We start from the raw sequence: 19,333 nt of genomic DNA, 5'->3' as shown, positions 1-19,333 counted from the left end.
ATTCAGAATACATTATCCAACTCCAGCTATGTAAATTTCTACTTTTTTTTAATCAATGAAAAACTTTCTCTAGTAGTAAGATTTCATTTTGTGCTATAGTATGAATTGTTCGAGGTGTGAACCAAAAGCATTTAAGATTAAACAATAATTAAAATGATTCACACTAGTCTAGGAAAATGAATATGGATATGTAGGTTTTTTCTTTGTTCTTAAAACATACCTGTTATTTTCACTCCTTCCTTCGTTTCAGCTGGTACACCAACACCAAACTCATTTTCTCCAGAGACTCTGAAGTAGTAAATCGCCCCTTCTTGTAAGTTGGTAATTTTGTAGGAGAGGCGGTTACAGTTGCTGGTCACTGAGACCCATGCTTTCTTACTGGCCTCCCGTTTTTCTATGTAGTAATTCTTCACTGGTGCTCCACCATCATTTTCAGGAACATCCCAGGATAACACTGCAGACTCTCTGGTGACATCATGTACAGTAATATTGGCTGGAGGACCAGGAGAATCTAAAACTTTGACAACTAAGGTCAGTGAAGCAGCATTCAAAATATTCTGAATTGTTAATGTGTATTTTCCAGAATCATTTCTATTGGCATTTTCAATAGTCAGTGATGTACGAGAGTCTGTGGAATCAATATAAGCTCTAGTGCGGAGGTCAGTGTCTGGTTTGCTCCAGGAGACACTGGGTACTGGTCTTCCTCGGAAAGGCACAGTCATGGTAAAGGAGGCACCGGCCTTGACAATCAAGGTCTTCTTCATTTCACTGTCAAGATCAAATACAGGTTCTTCTTCTCTTTCTTTTGCTATCTGGGGATCGGAGCTATCACTGGGATCACTAGCACCGACCTTATTGATAGATCTTATTCTGAAAATGTATTCGGCTCCTGTGGTTAGTCCACTTATTGTGTATTCTGTGCCCCTTAAGTTCTGAATGGCAGTTTTCCAGTCAATTTCATCAGATTTTTTAAATTCTACAGTGTATCCAGTTACTGGGGACCCACCATCAAATAAGGGCTTAACCCAGCCAATAGTTATATTGGTCTTGCCTGAGTCCATGATATTGGGTTTGGATGGAGGAGATGGTAAGAACACGGGATCTTCTGCCTGAATTAAGGGAGAGGTTTCACTTGGAAGGCTCAGGCCTGCAGCATTTTCTGCATATACCCGATACTCATATTCACATCCTGCCCGAAGTCCTGTTGATTTCACTCTCAGATCATAAACTGGTTTTTTGTTTACACGCAACCATCGTAGGCTGTTTTTCTCTCGCCTTTCAATTATGTATCCAGAGATTTCACTGCCTCCATCACTCTCTGGTCTTGCCCAGCAAAGTGTCATGAACTCTTTGGTCACAGATGTAATTTCCAAAGATGTGGGTGGACTTGGAACCGTAAATGGATCTAGTGCCTTTACAGCCACACTCTCCAGGGGCTCACCAACACCATATTTATTAACACCAGTTACTCTAAAGATGTATTCATTGCCTTTGAGCAACTTGGTCACTTTACAGGATGTTGTCCTTAACTCTCCTTCACATATTGTCCAAGCAAGGCGACTTGTCTCGCGTTTTTCTACAATGTAATAGTCGATAGCTGCGCCACCATCTTCTTGGGGCGGTCCCCAAGAAACAGAGCATTTCTCAGCAGTGAGGCCAGTTATTTCAAGTGGTCCTGCTGGTGGGCCAGGCTTATCAAGTACCTTGCAATTAACTGCCAAAGACCGAGTTCCAGCAACATTCTTCAGTGTTAGCACATACTGCCCAGAGTCTCGTCGGACACAGTCTTTCACTGTTAGCAAAGTATTGTAGTCCGTTGAGACAATTTCTGTTCTTGCTCTCTCTTCAATTTCTACACCATCCTTGGCCCAGGAAATTACTGGCAGAGGTCGCCCTGCAATGTCTGCATTTATCTTAAGGACCTCTCCAGCTTTGACAACAATAACATCTCGGAACTTGACATCCATCATAATTCTTGGAGCCTCAACATCGTCTTTAACTGTGATAGGTCCAGTGGATTCAGATGGCTCACTAGTTGAGTCAGCAGCATTCCTTGCGAAAACCCGGAATTCATAACGCTGATCTTCAGTAAGTTCAGTTACTTCAAAGTATGTTTCTTGTACACTAGTAAAGTTGCACTTCAGCCACCGGCCATCTGGTAGTTCTCTACGTTCAACAATGTATCCGGTGATCTTAGCTCCACCATCATAATGTGGTTTAGACCATTTAAGTGACACTGATTTCCTTGTGATATTTGTGACTTCAGGTTGTCCAGGAGGGTCACAAGGGTCTCTTGCAGGGACTGGTTCACAAGACTTACTGCATTTACCAATTCCAGCAATAGTCTCAGCATATACACGATACTCATACATCAGTCCTTCTTCAAGGCCGGAGACTTTCCTTTGAGTATCAGTGATGAGGCTCTTATTTGCTTTTGACCAAAGAATGCTGCTTCTTTCTTTATACTCAAGGTGATAGCCAAGTACTTGACTTCCTCCATCATTAACTGGCACTTGCCAGGTTACCAACATTGTGGATTTTGTGGCATGCACAACTTTAGGAGTACCAGGAGGACCTGGGGGGCTGAATGGATACTCTGCAACTACAGCTGAAGATGCACTGTAGGAGCTCTTTCCGTAGCGGTTTTCTGCACAAACGCGGAACTGATACTCACTTCCTGTTACTAGACGAACTATTTTAATGGATGTTCTTGCAACTGCCTGTGAAACTATGTGCCATGTTGTAGAAGAGGTTTCTCTCTTTTCAACGATGTAATTGCTAACCTGGCAGCCACCATCATATTCTGGAGGATTCCAGGAAATGGTTATATTGTCACAACTAACCTCATCAATATGTATAGGTCCGGGAGGTCCTGGTTTGTCAAGCACAATTATAGTAATAGGAACTGTTATGGATCCAGCACTGTTTGCAACACATAATTCATAAGTTCCAACATCTTCCTTTGAAGCTTCCTTAATTGTTAGTGATGTTACAGTCTTTGAAGAAGAAACATTTACTCTAGTTGTCTCTTTAAGAGTCTGACCATCTTTTTTCCAGCTTACAGTAGGTTGAGGTCTTCCTTTAAATGGAACATCAATCTTCAGTTGGTCTCTAGCCTTTACATTGAAAGTATTGAAAGGAAGCTCAATTGAAGGCTTTATTTCAATATCTCTTGCAATTACTGGCACTCCAAGTTGTCTTGGATCACTTTTTCCTTTTTCATTAAGTGCAGCTACCCTGAAGATATACTCCTCTCCAGCAGTTAGGCCAGATATAGTTGCTTCTAGAGTCTTAACTTGTGTGCAGATGCTCCATTTTTCACTCCCTTTGGTCTGCATTTCAACTACATAACCGGTAATTTTGCTGCCACCGTCACTTTCTGGTCTCTCCCACTTAATTGTAGCTGTGTTACGGGTCACATCAACAAGAGTTACTCTTCCAGGTGGGAGAGGTGTTTCAGAAACTTTAACAGGTTCAGTTGTTTCAGCTGGCAAACCAATCCCATATTCATTGGAAGCCAAGACTCGGAAGTAGTAAGAACATCCTTCTTGCAGGTTTTCAATTTTAAAAGTGTTCTTCGTGCAATTGTTTGTAACAGTAGCATACACTTTTCTTGTAGTTTCTCGTTTTTCGACGATGTAGTTCGTAATCTTAGCTCCACCATCAATAAGCGGTGGTTCCCAAGCCAGTGTCACTGAATCTTTCTTCACTTCTCCTACGGTCAAATTCACAGGGGCGCTTGGTGAGTCGAGAACTCTGACGTTAACAAAAGCAGTTTTAGAGCCACTGTTATTTTCTAGTGTCAGATTATACCGACCACTGTCAAATCTGGTAACGTTGTCAATTACCAGCATTGTATATGAGCTGGTCACCTCAATCTGGGCCCGGTCAGTGAGAACGCCTTCTGCCTTTTCCCATTTAACTTCAGGTTCTGGTCGACCTTTGATAGTGACAAATAAGCGTAAAGTAGCACTCGCACGCAGAATGACCACTTTTCGGAGATCAGCATCCAGTTCTATTTCTGGTGGCTCTTGCCTCTCTTTAGCAACAACTGAACCAGGTATAGTTGCAGGTTCACCTATGCCTTCAGAATTGATGGCACAAATACGGAAGTTATATTCAGTATTTTCTTTAAGCTTGGTCACGGTGAACTGCTTTCCTTGTAATCCTGTTGGTGGAGTGCACGTTGTCCATTCGTCAGCAGTGGCTTCTTTGACCTCAACAACATAGCCCTTAACAGGAGCACCGCCATCATAAATTGGCTTATTCCACACCAGGGAGACAGAAGATCTGGAAGTGTCTGTCACTTTTAGATTACTTGGTGGTCCTGGTGGATACAGAACATCACATGCACGATAGAAAACAGATGGCTCACTAGGTTCACCCACACCAGCTGCATTTTCAGCAGCAACTCGGAATTCATAGGAATGCCCTTCAGTAAGGCCAGTTACCCTGAATCGAAGATCTGTTAGTGTTTTCTTGTTGCACTTGGTCCATCTAATGCCTTCCTTATCTCGTTTTTCAAGAATGTAGCCCTCGATTTCAGCACCTCCATCATCCACTGGGCGTGCCCATGTTACGACCATAGACTCTTTGGTGATTGCTGAGGCTTCAGGTGGCGAAGGAGGACCTGGTGGTTTATAAGGATTACAGGCTACAACAGGCTCAGATTCCAGAGGCTCTCCAATTCCATATTTATTCACAGCCATGACACGGAAAATGTACTCATTACCAGGAAGAAGTTTAGTGACTTTGTAGTTAAGGGCCTGTACCTCAGTTGAAACCTGGGTCCAGGAGAGTCTGCTTGTCTCTCTCTTTTCAATGATGTAATGTGAGATATTAGCACCACCATCTTGTAAAGGTGGGTTCCATGCCAGGTAACATTTTTCAGCAGTAACTCCAGAAACTTTCAGAGGCCCTTCAGGAGGCCCTGGCCTGTCAAGTACCTTTACAGTGATTGGTATAGACTTTGTACCACCCACGTTGCTGAGTTTCAGGATATATTGTCCTCCGTCACTACGTATACAGTCTCTGACAAGAAGAGTTGTTTTCTGAATAGTAGACTTAATTTCCATTCTGGCAGCCGTTTCTTCAAGCTCTTTTCCATCTTTTGACCAAACAATATCAGGTATAGGTTTGCCACGGATATCAGCTTCAAGGGCAAAAGTCTCTCCTGCATGAACAACGATGACATCTTTATATCTGGGATCCAGTGAGGCATTTGGTGCATCAATTTCATCTCTTGCAGTAATGGCGCCAGTGCTTTCAGATGGTTCACTAAAGTTGCCAGCTGCATTTCTTGCAATTACTCTGAATTCATATCTTTGGTCTTCTACAAGTCCACTCACTGTATATTCAGTTTCTAATACATTAGTAAAGCTGGCTTTCATCCAACGGCCGTCAGGTAGATCTTTCTTTTCTACAATATAACCTGTTATTCTGCTGCCACCGTCATAGGCAGGTTTCTTCCATTTCAGCGTGACATTGTTTCTTGTAATAACAATGGCTTCAGGGCGACCTGGTGGGTCACATGGATCACGAGCAACAAAGCATTCCGACACTTTGCTCGGCTTGCCGATGCCAACAATATTTTCAGCAGAAACTTTGAACTCATACTCAAGGCCTTCATCAAGCCCAGTTGTTTTGAATTTGGTGTCTTGAATGGGAGTCTTATTTAATTTGACCCATAAAATGCTGTTCTTTTCTTTCTGTTCAAGATGGTAGCCAGTAACTTTGCTGCCTCCATCATTAACTGGCTCGTGCCACTGCACAAGCATTTGATCTTTCGAGACTGATGTCACAAAAGGAGTGCCAGGTGGCCCGGGTTCTTTAAATGGATATTGTACAATAATTGGTTTAGAATCCAAGGGGGCACTTTTTCCATACCTGTTTTCTGCAAAAATTCTAAACTGGTACTCGGTGCCTGTTTTCAGTTTGGTTATTTTAATTGTTGTTCTTGCAACTGTTGCTGATACCATGTGCCAACTGGTGGTAGTTGTATCTCGCTTCTCTACAATGTAGTTGCTTATTTGGCAGCCACCAGTATAGGCTGGAGGTTCCCAAGATATGACCACAAAGTCTGCACTAACTTCATCAAACCGAACTGGTCCAACTGGAGGTCCAGGCTTTTCCAAAACGATAATGCTGAGATTTTCAGTTGCCGTACCTGCACTATTTGTTGCTGTTATGATGTATTTTCCAAAGTCATCTTTGTTACTTTCTATAATGTGCAAAACAGTTGATGTAGCTGTTTCCTCAACATTTACTCTTGTTGTCTGTTTAAGAGGCTCGCCATCTTTGACCCATGAAATTTCAGGTCTCGGTCGGCCAATAACAGGAATTTCGATTTTAAGAGCTTCTCCAGCTTGGACACTATATGTGTTAAATGGTAACTTAAAACTAGGCTGTATAGTCAAGTCCTTGGCTATGACAGGAACACCAAGCACTCTTGGATCGCTTTTTCCTTTCTCGTTGTAAGCCTTGATACGGAACTGATATTCTTGTCCAGAACTCAAACCAGTAACAACTGCATTGCAGACTTTGGATTCAGCCACAACACTCCATTTTTCTGTTCCTTTGGGCTGCATTTCAACAACATACCCCAGGATTCTGCTACCACCATCATGTTCAGGTTTCTCCCACATCAGCGATGCACTAGTCTGGGACACGTCAATGAGTGTGACCTTTCCTGGTGGGGAAGGAGGCTCAGCTGCTTTCACAGCATCAGTGGTTTCCACTGGAACACCAACTCCAAATTCATTTTCAGCCATTACTCTAAAGTAGTACATGGCTCCTTCTGTAAGATTCTCAACTTTAAAGCTTGTTTTGCTGCATTTATTACTCACGTTAGCATATGCTTTTCTGGTTGACTCACGTTTGTCAATAATATAGTTCTTGACCTTTGCACCCCCATCGATGATGGGTGGTTCCCATATCAGAAGGACAAAATCTTTTCTCACTTCTTTGACTGCCAAATTCTGTGGTGGTCCTGGGGTGTCAAGAACTTTCACAGTTACAAAGGCAGATTTAGATCCACTGCTGTTTTCCAGCTTGAGAGTATATTTTCCAGCATCATTTCTATCACAGTTATCTATTGATAGTTGGGTATAGTTTGCTGCTTTTTCAGTTTGGACCTTATCTGTGAATTCACCTTCCTCTCGAGACCAAGTGATCTCAGGTGTTGGGCGACCTTTGAATGGAATGTGAATTCTGACAGATCCACCAGCTCTTACAACAATTCCTTTCCTTAATTCAGAGTCAAGGTCAAGTTCAGGTGCTTCGAGTTTATCTTCTGGTTTCACAGTACCAGGAACTGATGTAGCCTCACCTAAACCAACTTTATTGAGGGCACAGACTCGTATTTTATACTCCTGGTGTTCAGTGAGTCTTGAAATTTCAAATCGAGTGGCCCTCAGGCCAGTCTGTGGAGTAACTATTTGCCATTCTTCTTCATCTGCTTTACAGATTTCTACTACGTATCCCAGGATCTCACTGCCACCATCATAGATGGGTTTACCCCAGGCAAGTGTAATTGAATTTTTAGTGGTGTCTACAATGTGTGCATTGATGGGGGGGCCAGGTTTGAACACCGGATCGCAAGCCTTATAATAAACTGTAGCTAGACTTGGTTCTCCAACTCCAGCAGCGTTTTCTGCAGAGACTCTGAATTCATACTCATGATCTTCTGTTAATCCTGTTACTCTTAGACGCAAATCTGTAATGCGGCGTTTATTACATTTTATCCACCTAATGCCACTTTTGTCTCTTTTTTCTACAATGTAGCCAATAATCTCACTTCCACCATCACTATCTGGACGGTTCCAACAGATGGTCATGGAGTCCTTGGCAACGTTTGTGACTTCCAGGCTTTTTGGTGGTCCAGGAAGCACAAATGGATTTTTCATGAGTACTGGTGCAGATTCCAAAGGCTCTCCAACACCGTATTTGTTGACAGCCATTATACGGAAAATGTATTCATTCCCTTCTAAGAGTTTGGTAACTTTCAGAGAATCGGTTACAACCTCTGAAGCAACAACAGTCCAGGCAAGCCGACTTGTTTCTCTCTTTTCAACAACATAGTGAGAAATGTTGCTGCCACCATCTTGAAGTGGTGGAAACCATGTTATTGTGCATTTTTCAGCGGTGACTCCAGTAACCTGGACTGGCCCTTCTGGAGGTCCTGGTCTGTCTAACACTTTTACATTCACTGGGAATGACTTAGAACCTGCAACATTGGAAGCTCTTAAAATATACTGTCCACCATCAATTCTAATGGCATCCTTTACAATAAGTAAAGCCTTGAAATCTGTGTTCTTTATTTCACATCTAGCAGATTCTTCAATTTCCTTATCTCCTCTTAACCACTCAATGGTAGGTAGCGGCTTTCCGTGGACATCAGCTTCAAGCCTGAATGTTTCTCCAGCATTTACCACAATTGTGTCTCTGAATTTTGGATCCATTGAAATTCTTGGGAGTTCGACCTCATCCTTGGCAGTTATCGGTCCAGTACTGTCGGAGGGTTTGCTTATTGTACCAGCTGCATTCTTTGCAATGACTCTGAATTCATATCTTTGATCTTCAGTAAGACCTGACACAGTAAATTGAGTTTCAATGACGTTTGTGAAGCTGGCTTTCATCCAACGACCCTCAGGCAAATCACGTTTCTCTACAATGTAACCCGTAATCATACTTCCACCATCATATGCTGGTTTGGTCCATTGTAAAGTGATTTCATGTCTTTTAACTATTATTGCTTCTGGGGTTCCTGGTGGGTCACAGGGATCTCTGGCTACATAGCATTCAGAATTCTTGCTTGCTTTGCCTATACCAACAATATTTTCAGCATAAACTCTGAATTCATATCCAATGCCTTCTTCAAGATTGAGTGCTTTAAACTGGGTGTCATGAATAATAGTTTTGTTGACCTTTGTCCACAAAATACTATTTCTTTCCTTTCTCTCAAGGTGGTAACCTATGATTGGACTTCCACCATTATTGATTGGTTCATGCCACTCTATAAGCATGGAGTCTTTGGAAATGGCTGTGACAAATGGTGTGCCTGGAGGACCTGGTACTTTGTAGGGATATTGAGCTACAATTGGCTCAGATTCCAAGGCAAAGCTTTGTCCATATCTGTTTTCAGCGAATATTCTGAATTGGTATTCTGTACCAGTCTTCAGTTTGGTCACTTTGAGTGTAGTTCTGGCAACAGTAGCAGAAACAACATCCCATACTGTGGTGGTTGTATCTCTTTTCTGAACTATGTAGTTAGTGATCTGGCAGCCCCCTGTATATAATGGAGGTTCCCAAGATAAGGTAATACTTTCAGCACTGACTTCATCAAATTTAACAGGTCCTTTTGGAGGATCAGGCTTATCTAGGGTTATAATTTCGATGGATGCTGTCTTCTGACCAACAACATTAGCAACTGTGATTCCATAGTGTCCACTGTCATCCTTATGAGTTTCTTTAATACTGAGTATGGTGAGGTCAAGTGAATCAGTAACATTGATTCTTGTAGTCTGCTTCAGTGGAAGACTGTCTTTAGTCCAGGTAATGGTTGGCTTAGGACGTCCAGAAATTGGCACTTCTATTTTCAAATCTTGGCCAACCTGTACACTATAATTGTTAAATGCAGGTCTTACATCTGGCTCAATGACCAGATCTTTGGCAACTATTGGAACTGCAAGAGACCTAGGATCACTTCTTCCCTTTTCATTTATAGCCACAACTCTAAAAAGGTATTCTTCTCCCTGAGTTAGGTTGGTAATTACGGCTTCAAGGGACTTGACTCGAGCACACTCTGACCATTTCTCATGGTGTTTAGCTTGCATTTCCACAATATACTGAATGATTTTACTGCCGCCATCATGTTCAGGCTTTGTCCAACTCAAAGAGACACTGTTTCTGGTGACATCATCCACAGTTATTTTTCCTGGAGGTTGTGGGACTTCTGCAACCTTAATTGGATCATCAGTGTGGGCGGGAAGGCCAATACCATATTCGTTCTCAGCTGTGACTCTAAAGTAGTAACTGCAGCCTTCTTGGAGTTGATCGATTTTCCAAGAATTCTTATGGCAGTTTGTTACAACTGCAGCGTATGATTTCCTTGTGGCTTCACGTTTCTCAACAATGTAGTTTTTAATTTTGGATCCCCCATCCAACAAAGGAGGTTCCCATGTAATTGATACTGAGTCTTTGGTGATTTCTGTGACTTTCAGATTAACAGGTGGACTTGGTGTGTCCAGGACTCTCACAGTAACAAAGGCAGTCTTTGTCCCACTGCTGTTTTCTAACGTGAGAGTATATTTTCCACTATCATATCGGTTGACATTGTCAAGAACAAGAGAGGTGAAGCTGCTAGTGCTGTCAATTATAGCTGCGTCTCGGATTTCACCATCCACCTTTCCCCATTTAACTTCTGGTGTAGGACGACCTCTAATAGGAACAAATAACCTTAAGGAGCCACCTGCCCTTATATTTATAATTTTCCTTAGTTCTAGGTCAAGATCAATGTCTGGTGCTTCCAATTTTTCTTCAACTATAATAGGTCCAGGGACATCGGCATGTTCTCCAACTCCAGCTTTGTTAACAGCACAGATACGGAAGTTGTACTCATGCTTTTCCAGCAGCTTCTCGACTTCTATATTTGTTTTATTGATTCCAGTCGGTGGAGTGCACATTGTCCATTCACCAACACTCACGTCACATTTTTCAACAATGTATCCTTGGATTTCACAGCCACCATCATATATTGGTTTGCCCCAAGAAAGGAAGACAGAAGATCTGGTAATATCAATGACTTTGGGATTGTTTGGAGGTCCTGGTTTATAAATAGGATCACAAGCCTTTTGGTAAGCAGAAGGTGGGCTTGGTTCACTGAGTCCAGCAGCATTCTCAGCTGAGACCCTGAATTCATAATTGTGATTTTCTAAGAGTCCAGTTACTCTCAAGCGCAGTTCGCCAATCAGACGTTTATGGCATCTTGTCCATCTGATGCCCTCTTTATCCCGTTTTTCAAGAACATATCCAAGAATTTCACTGCCACCATCAGATGCTGGCCTTTCCCATACAACAACCATTGAGTCCTTGGTCACCGCTGTGATTTTTGGAGCTTTTGGTGCATCTGGCACTACAAATGGATTCTTGGCAATTACTGGCTCAGATTCAAGAGGTTCGCCAACACCATATCTGTTGACAGCCATTATACGGAAGATATATTCATTGCCTTCAAGAAGCTTAGTAAGCTTGCAGCTGAGAGTTTGCACGTTGGCATCAACCACAGTCCAAACCAAGCGGCTGGTTTCTCTCTTTTCCACAATATAATTTATGATATCACTCCCACCATCTTGTAGTGGGGGTTTCCAAGCGAGTGTGCATTTTTCTGCTGTAACTCCTGATATAACAATAGGTCCTTCAGGTGGCCCTGGTCTGTCAAGAACTTTGACATTTACAGTGACTGATATCTCTCCTGCAACATTTTTGGCTTTCAGTATGTAATTTCCACTGTCAACACGTATTGCATCCTTTACATTGAGACTGGTGGCAAAATCAGTGCTCTTTATTTCTAATCGAGCTGTATTTGAAAGCTCCTGATCACCTTTTAGCCACTGAGTGGTTGGTACTGGTTTGCCATAAATATCTGCGTCAATGTTGAATAACTCACCAGCGTGAACCACAATTGTGTCTTTGTATTTTGGATCCATACGAATTCGTGGTGGTTCTACCTCATCTCTTGCTGTTATTGCTCCTGTGCTTTCTGAAGGCTCACTAAACACTCCTGCAGCATTTCGAGCTATAACCCGGAACTCATATCTGTGATCTTCAGCTAGGCCAGTTACTTCAAACTGAGTGTCAATGACATTTGTAAAACTGGCTTTCATCCAGCGGCCCTCGGGCAGTTCTTTCTTCTCAACAATATAACCAGTGACCTTGCTTCCACCATCATATGTGGGTTTCTTCCACTGAAGAGTCACAGAATTCCTTGTGACAATGATTGGCTCTGGCCTTCCTGGTGGATCACATGGATCACGGGCGACGTAGCTTTCTGACACTTTACTTGGCTTGCCGATGCCCACGATGTTCTCTGCGGAGACTCTAAATTCATATTCAATGCCTTCGTCGAGGCCAGTTGTTTTAAACTTGGTTTGAGGAATGGGTGTCTTATTCAACTTAACCCAGAGGATGCTATTTCTCTCCTTGCGTTCTAGATGATAGCCAGTGACTTTGCTACCTCCATCACTGACTGGCTCGTTCCATTGTACTTCCATACTGTCCTTGGAGGAGAGCGTTACGAACGGTGTGCCAGGAGGACCAGGAACTTTGAATGGATACTGGGCTACAGTAGGCTCTGAATTGAGGTAGGTACTCTTTCCATATCTGTTTTCAGCTGCAATCCTAAACTGATATTCACATCCAGTCTTTAACCTGCAAGCTTTTATTGTTGTCCTTGCAACAGTAGCCGACACAATTTGCCAGGTGGTTGTGGAAGTGTCCCGTTTTTCTACAATGTAATTATTGATAGAGCTTCCACCATCATACTTAGGTGGGCCCCAGGAGAAAGTGATACTATCAGCTGTCACTTCATCCATTTTAACTGGTCCCGTTGGAGGCCCTGGTTTGTCAAGAACAATAACATTAAGGGTTTCAGTAGCTTCACCGGCTGAGTTAGTCAGTTTAACTACGTAATGTCCCACATCTTCTCGGCAGGCTTCCTTTATTGTCAGTAGTGAGTTATTTTCTGTGCTCTCTGCATTTACTCTGGTTGTCTGCTTCAGTGGTACATCATCTTTATGCCAGGTTGCAGTTGGCGTAGGGCGTCCAATGAATGGAACATCGACTTTCAGATCTTCACCTGCCAGTACAGTGAAAGTATTGAACAGGAGTTTGAAGGCTGGTAGAATGACAAGATCCTTGGCAACTACTGGCACACTCAGTTGTCTTGGATCGCTGATGCCCTTCTCATTCTGAGCTGAAACACGGAAAGAGTATTCTTCACCCTGAATTAATCCAGTAATAGTGGCTTCGGTGACTTTGACTGTGGCACATGTGACCCATTTGTCACTGCCTTTGCTCTGCATCTCTACAGTGTAGCCTAGAATTCGGCTGCCTCCATCATGCTCAGGTTTCTCCCAAGAGAGTGACACGCTATTTCTTGCGACGTCCACCAAAGTTATTTTTCCTGGAGGAAGAGGTCGTTCTGATGCTTTCACAGATTCTGCGGTTTCAGCAGGCAGCCCGATGCCATATTCATTTTCAGCGAGAACCCTGAAGTAGTAATTACAGCCTTCTTGAAGCTGGTCTACCTTCCAGGAAGTCTTGTGGCAATTTGTTGCAACAGTTGAATATGCTTTCCTTGTTGATTCCCGCTTTTCAACAATATAGTTACTTATTTTTGAACCTCCGTCAAGAAGAGGAGGCTCCCATGTCAGTGTGACAGATGTCTTAGTGACCTCCTTTACCTTCAGATCCTGTGGAGGGCCTGGTGTATCCAGTACTCTGACACTGACAAATGCAGACTTGCTGCCTGAGCTGTTTTCTATAGTTAGTATGTATTTGCCACTGTCGAATCTGTTTACGTTTCCAACGATAAGCAGGGTGTAAGAGCTTGTGGACTCAATGCTAGCTTTATCTAAAGATTCTCCGTGTTCCCGGGTCCACTTCACCTCAGGTACTGGCCTTCCTTTGATTGGAACAAAAAGTCTCAGGGTACAACAAGCTCTTATGGTAACAACTTTGCGCAGTTCAGCGTCCAGTTCAATCTCTGGAGGCAGCATCCTGTCTTCAGCCTTTGGAGTTCCAGGAACAAGTGCAGGTTCCCCAATGCCTTCAGAATTCATGGCATAGATGCGGATTTTATATTCCTGGTTCTCTGTGAGGTTGGTGATAGTGTAAGAAGTTGCCTTGAGCCCGGCTGGTGGAGTGACAATATGCCATTCATCTTCTTCTGGCAGGGCGATCTCAACCATATACCCAGTGATTTCGGAACCACCATCATAGATAGGTTTGTTCCAAGCAATTGAAATGGATGATCTGCTTGTATCTAGAACACGTGGGTTACCTGGCGGGCCGGGTTTAAACACAGCATCACAAGCTTTATAAAATGGACTGGTAGCACTCGGTGCGCTGATTCCAGCAGCGTTCTCAGCCATGATCCGGAACTCATATTCATGTCCTTCTGTCAGTCCAGACACTTTATATCTTAAATCAGTAAGAGTCTTTTTGTTGCATTTCACCCAGCGTTGGCCAGCTTTATCACGCCGTTCCACAATATAATTGATGATTTCGCTGCCGCCATCAGAGTCAGGATGTCCCCAGCAGACAACCATGGAATCTTTAGTAATAGTTGTAACTTCAGGATTTTTGGGTGGTTCAGGAGGTCCATAAGGATCCAGTGCAAGCACAGGCTCTGATTCCAGTGGCTCTCCAACTCCATATTTATTTACAGCCATCACACGGAATATGTATTCATTGCCTTTTAAAAGTTTAGTGACCTTTAGTCTTGTTACTTGGACTTCTGAAGCTACATTTGTCCATGCCAGTCTGCTGGTTTCACGTTTCTGAACTACATAATGGTCAATTTTGGCACCTCCATCGTCCAGTGGAGGCAACCATGACAATACACATTTTTCTGATGTCACTTCAGATACATCTAAAGGTCCTTCAGGTGGGCCTGGTCTGTCAAGAACTTTGACATTGAAAATATGTTTAGCAAAACCACCAGGATTGGTTGCTGTAAGGGTATAGGCACCGCCATCCCTTCTTAGTGAATCCTTGTTTACCAGATTAGTAGAGAAATCTGCCATTTTAATTTCTAATTTTGCTGTGTTTTCAAGCTCCTTTCCATCTTTGGTCCATTCCATTGTTGGAGGTGGGCGACCTGAAACATCAGCTTCCAGCTTGAATGCTTCACCTGCTTTTATTATAATTGTGTCCTTAAATTTGATATCCACCATTATCCTTGGTGCTTCGATGTCATCCCTGCATGTGACAGCATCTGATGGCTCAGATGGTGGGCTAATAGCACCAGCAGCATTTTTGGCAATCACGCGGAATTCGTATGCGGCATCTTCTGTTAGTCCGCTGACTGTAAATTCATTCTCCAAAATGTTGCTGAAGTTGGCTTTCAGCCACCGTCCATTAGGAAAATCTCTCTTTTCAACTATATAACTGGTAATTTTAAAGCCTCCAGTATATTCAGGCTTAGCCCATTTAAGGGTCACTGTGTGTCTAGTAATATTGAGAGGAACCGGTTTCCCAGGTTGGTCAATGGGATCCAAAGCTAACACAGGTTCAGATGGCTTGCTCGGCTTGCTTTTGCCAGCCATGTTTTCTGCGATCACTCGGAATTCATAAGCAATACCATCTGTAAGTCCACTTGATTTGAAAATGTTGCCTGGTACTAATGCTTTGCTCACAGTCTGCCAGAGAATACTACTTCGTTCTTTTCTTTCAATGTGGTATCCTAAAATGGGGCTTCCACCATCAGTAAGAGGCTCATGCCAGCTGATTGTTATTGAATCCTTGGTAACTGCAGTTACCTGAGGGGTACCAGGAGGCCCAGGAACCTTAAATGGATAGTTGGCAACGACGGATGCTGATGTGATGCCTGGTCCAACTCCGTATCTGTTTTGAGCTTTTACCCGGAATTGATACTCCACTCCGGTAGTAAGGTGAGTGGCTTTGTAGGTAGTGCGTATAACAGTGGTTGCTAACTCAACCCATGTGGTACTGTCAGTCTGTCGCATTTCTACTACATAGTTGCTTATGGGTACACCTCCATCGTTCTCAGGTGGGTCCCAAGAGAAGGTGACAAAATCAGACGAAACTTCATCAAATTTGATTGGTCCAGTAGGTGGCCCTGGGATATCGTGGACTTGAATGGTGATGACATCACCAACCTCTCCCACAATGTTCCTTGCTGTTAATGGGTAGGGCCCACTATCGCTTCTTACACACTCGTTGATATTTAAGATGGTTGAAGTTGCTGTGTTTTCAAAATTAACTCTCTGGGTCTGTTTAAGAATCTGGTCTCCTTTCTTCCATGTAACTGTGGGCTTTGGTCGACCTAGCACTGGAATTTCAACTTTGATGTTGTCACCAGCTTTAGCAATGACTAATTTTTGATAAATGCCATGGAGATCCAATTCTGGAAGCATTGTCTGCTCCTTGACAACGACGGGTCGGCTTTCTCTAGGGGCACTTCTCCCTGCACTGTTCACTGCCATCACTTGGAAGGTATATTCTTCCCCTTCAGTTAGATTCTTCACAACACATTCTAACCCCTTCACGGTTGTGATGTGGGTCCACTGGTCAGAGCCTTTTCTTTGGGCTTCAATCACATAGCCAGTGATCTTACTGCCACCATCGTGCTTGGGTTTAGGCCACACCAGGCTGACTGTACTCTTAGTTATGTCCATAATGTTAAGACTGTCTGGTGGTGACGGTGCTTCGGAGGCTTTTACAGGCTCTTTTGTTTCTGTCGGCTCACCAGTTCCATACTCATTTTCTGCCATCACTCTGAAGAAGTATTCACATCCTTCAGACAAGCCAGTAACTTTGTATGTGCATTTATGGCACTTAGTGGTGACCGTGGAGTAAGATTTCCGTGTTGCTTCTCGTTTCTCCACAATGTAGTTTGTTATTTGTGAGCCCCCATCTATCAGCGGGAGGTCCCAGTGCAGGGTGACACTCTCCTTTGTGATGTCAGTAGGCCTCAGGTTAAGGACAGGTCCTGGTGTATCCAAAACTCTGACGTTAACGAAACCACTTTTCTTCCCAGCGGGGTTTTCAATGGTCATCACAAATTTACCGGTGTCATATCTGTTACATTCTGGGATGATCAGGAGCGTGAACGACTCTGTACTTTCAATGTTAGCTCGGTTTTTAAGGTTGATATCATCTTTGGTCCATGTCACTTCAGGAGCAGGACGACCTTTAATGGGCACAAATATTCTAATACTGAGTCCTGCTCTCACAACAAGGGTTCTTCGAAGCTCAGCATCTAGTTCGAAATCAGGAGCCATCTCCCGTTCTACAATTTCAACATTTGAAATCACTGCTGGCTCCCCAACACCTGCATCGTTGATGGCACTGATTCTAAAATTGTATTTTTCTTTAGTCTGAAGATCAGGAATGACAAACTCGGTGATTCTGAGGGCGGTTCCTGTCGTATCCTTTATCCAGGCATCATCTCCTACTTTTTGATGCTCTACGACATAGCCAGTGATTTCAAGCCCACCGTCATAATGAGGCTTGCCCCATGCCAAAGAAGCAGATTTCTTGGTGGTATCAGTGACACGTGCATTTGAGGGTGGTCCTGGGGGATCTGAAAAGGAAACAAAGGCACAAAAGTGTTAAGGGTTTGGCTTTTGTATAAATTATATAAAATATTGGCACTCCCAAATGAGCTGTATTGAAAAAGATAAATACTAACATGCTACATCTTTCATTAGAACAGGATTTGAAGTATCACTAGGTGGACCAATTCCTGCTTTGTTCTCTGCACTGACACGGAATTCGTAGGTGTTTCCTTCTTGCAGTCCTGTTACTTTGCATCTGAGATCGGAAACTGGAGTCTTTGTTGCTCTCACCCATCGCAAGCCTTTCTTCTCTCTCCTTTCTACATGATACCCTGTGATCTCACTGCCACCATCATCAACTGGTCTTTTCCAACTGACAGTGGCAGTGTTTTTAGTGACATTGGACACCTCTGGTTTTCCAGGGGGGCCAGGTGGACCTGAAAAGAAAGCAAATTTATGAGAAATCTATGATTTCCTAAATTCTGCTGCAAATGCTTATATATCAATTCCCTTATATGCTCTACGTACCAAATCTGTCTACCATCTTGACAGGTTCGGACTGTACGGGTTCCCCTTTGCCATACTGGTTTACAGCTGAGACCCGGAAGATGTACTCATTTCCCTGGATAAGTTTGGTTGCCACATGCCTGCAAGACTGAATATCTTCGGCAACCACTGTCCACAAAAGTCGGCTGGTTTCTCTCTTTTCAAGAACATAAGACTTAATTGGTGAGCCGCCATCTTCTAAGGGAGGTGTCCATGTAAGCGTTGCTTTTTCAGCAGAAACATTACTGACTTCGATCGGACCTGGGGGACCAGGTACATCGAGGACTGTCACCTTCACGTGCTCCTCCTTTGTGCCAAAAGCATTGGTAGCAGTGATGGTGTATTCACCAGCATCTTTTCTAGTGGCATACTTGATAGCAAGCATGCAAGATGTTGGGGTTGAAGTTATCTGAACGATGTCTGATGGTCTGATGTCTTTTCCTGCCCTGGACCAACTTGACTTTGGAAGAGGCTTGCCGAGAATGCTAATGGCATTCAAAACAATGGTGTCACCTGCTTTAACTGTTAGCCCATCCTTTATTGTGGGATCAAGGACAATGGTTGGTGCCTCTGCAAAGAAAAAAAGAACATTTTAATCAGAAAAGGAAGGACGCTTAATTTACTATTGTTTATGTGCATAAAAAGTAAAATAGACCTACCATATTCATCCTTGCAAATAATGGTTCCTGTACTTTCTGATGGAGCACTGATAGCACCTGCTGTATTCTTTGCTCTAATTCTGAATTCATATTTTCCACCCTCAACAAGGTCAGTAACAGTAAAGGCACAATCTGGGACATTAACATGGTTGGCTTTCATCCAAGATTTAGAGGGAAGATCTCGCTTCTCCACTATGTATCCAGTCAACTTATGACCACCATCATATTTGGGTTCAGTCCAAATGAGAGTCACTGAATTCCTTGTTACATTAATAACCTCAGGTTTGCCAGGAGGGTCTAAAATATAGCAAAAAACAGACAAAGAAACCCAGTCAAACACACACCAATGTTCTCTTCATGAAGAAAATACACCTGGATTTTGCTTTGTGTAATGACTTACCAATTGGATCAAGTGCCACAACTGGCTCTGATGGCAGGCTTGGCTTGCCTACTCCTGCTAAATTGATTGCCATAACTCGGAATTCATATTCCAGACCTTCAGTTAGTCCTGTCACTTTGAAGTCTTTCATCCTAATAGGAGTCTTGTTAGCCCTCTTCCACAAAAGGCTATTTCTTTCCTTGGACTCGATATGATACCCTACAAAAGATCCAGTGATGTGTCAATTCACATAGAACGTACAAATGTAGCCTGATTTTTAAATACATACAGACACACACACACATACACATACACACACACGCACGGAACAAGTAATCATTCTTGCTTGTATGTATACTTTTATTACCTAGGCATAGAGCCATTTTTTCCCCTTGGAATAGACATATTTATTGCACCTTCTGTCAAAAAATTTTAACTTACAAAAATAG

General features: G+C 43.0%; 1 protein-coding gene and 1 long non-coding RNA gene across 3 annotated transcripts in view; one reads left to right on the top strand and one right to left on the bottom strand.

Annotated features, from left to right (window-relative positions):
• TTN (titin) overlaps nt 1-19,333 on the bottom strand; it is a 285,431-nt gene that overhangs the window by 32,589 nt on the left and 233,509 nt on the right. Inside the window, exons 329-333 of the mRNA XM_082395621.1 lie at nt 18,906-19,103; nt 18,506-18,802; nt 17,829-18,416; nt 17,435-17,737; nt 221-17,326 (exon numbers count right to left, since the gene is read on the bottom strand). Coding sequence (XP_082251747.1) covers nt 221-17,326; nt 17,435-17,737; nt 17,829-18,416; nt 18,506-18,802; nt 18,906-19,103 — 18,492 coding nt within the window. The remainder of the gene's footprint in view (nt 1-220; nt 17,327-17,434; nt 17,738-17,828; nt 18,417-18,505; nt 18,803-18,905; nt 19,104-19,333) is intronic.
• LOC309630434 overlaps nt 1-19,333 on the top strand; it is an 86,857-nt gene that overhangs the window by 37,687 nt on the left and 29,837 nt on the right. For both annotated transcript variants that reach the window (XR_014245662.1, XR_014245663.1), the window contains one exon: nt 12,210-12,359. This is a non-coding gene — a long non-coding RNA (uncharacterized lncRNA). The remainder of the gene's footprint in view (nt 1-12,209; nt 12,360-19,333) is intronic.

Source organism: Balaenoptera borealis (genome assembly GCF_965194805.1).
Source record: "Balaenoptera borealis genome assembly, chromosome: 6".
NCBI classification, from domain to species: Eukaryota; Metazoa; Chordata; class Mammalia; order Artiodactyla; family Balaenopteridae; genus Balaenoptera; species Balaenoptera borealis.
The sequence above is the reverse complement of the archived record's forward strand: the minus strand, read 5'-3'. Positions and strand labels throughout refer to the sequence as shown.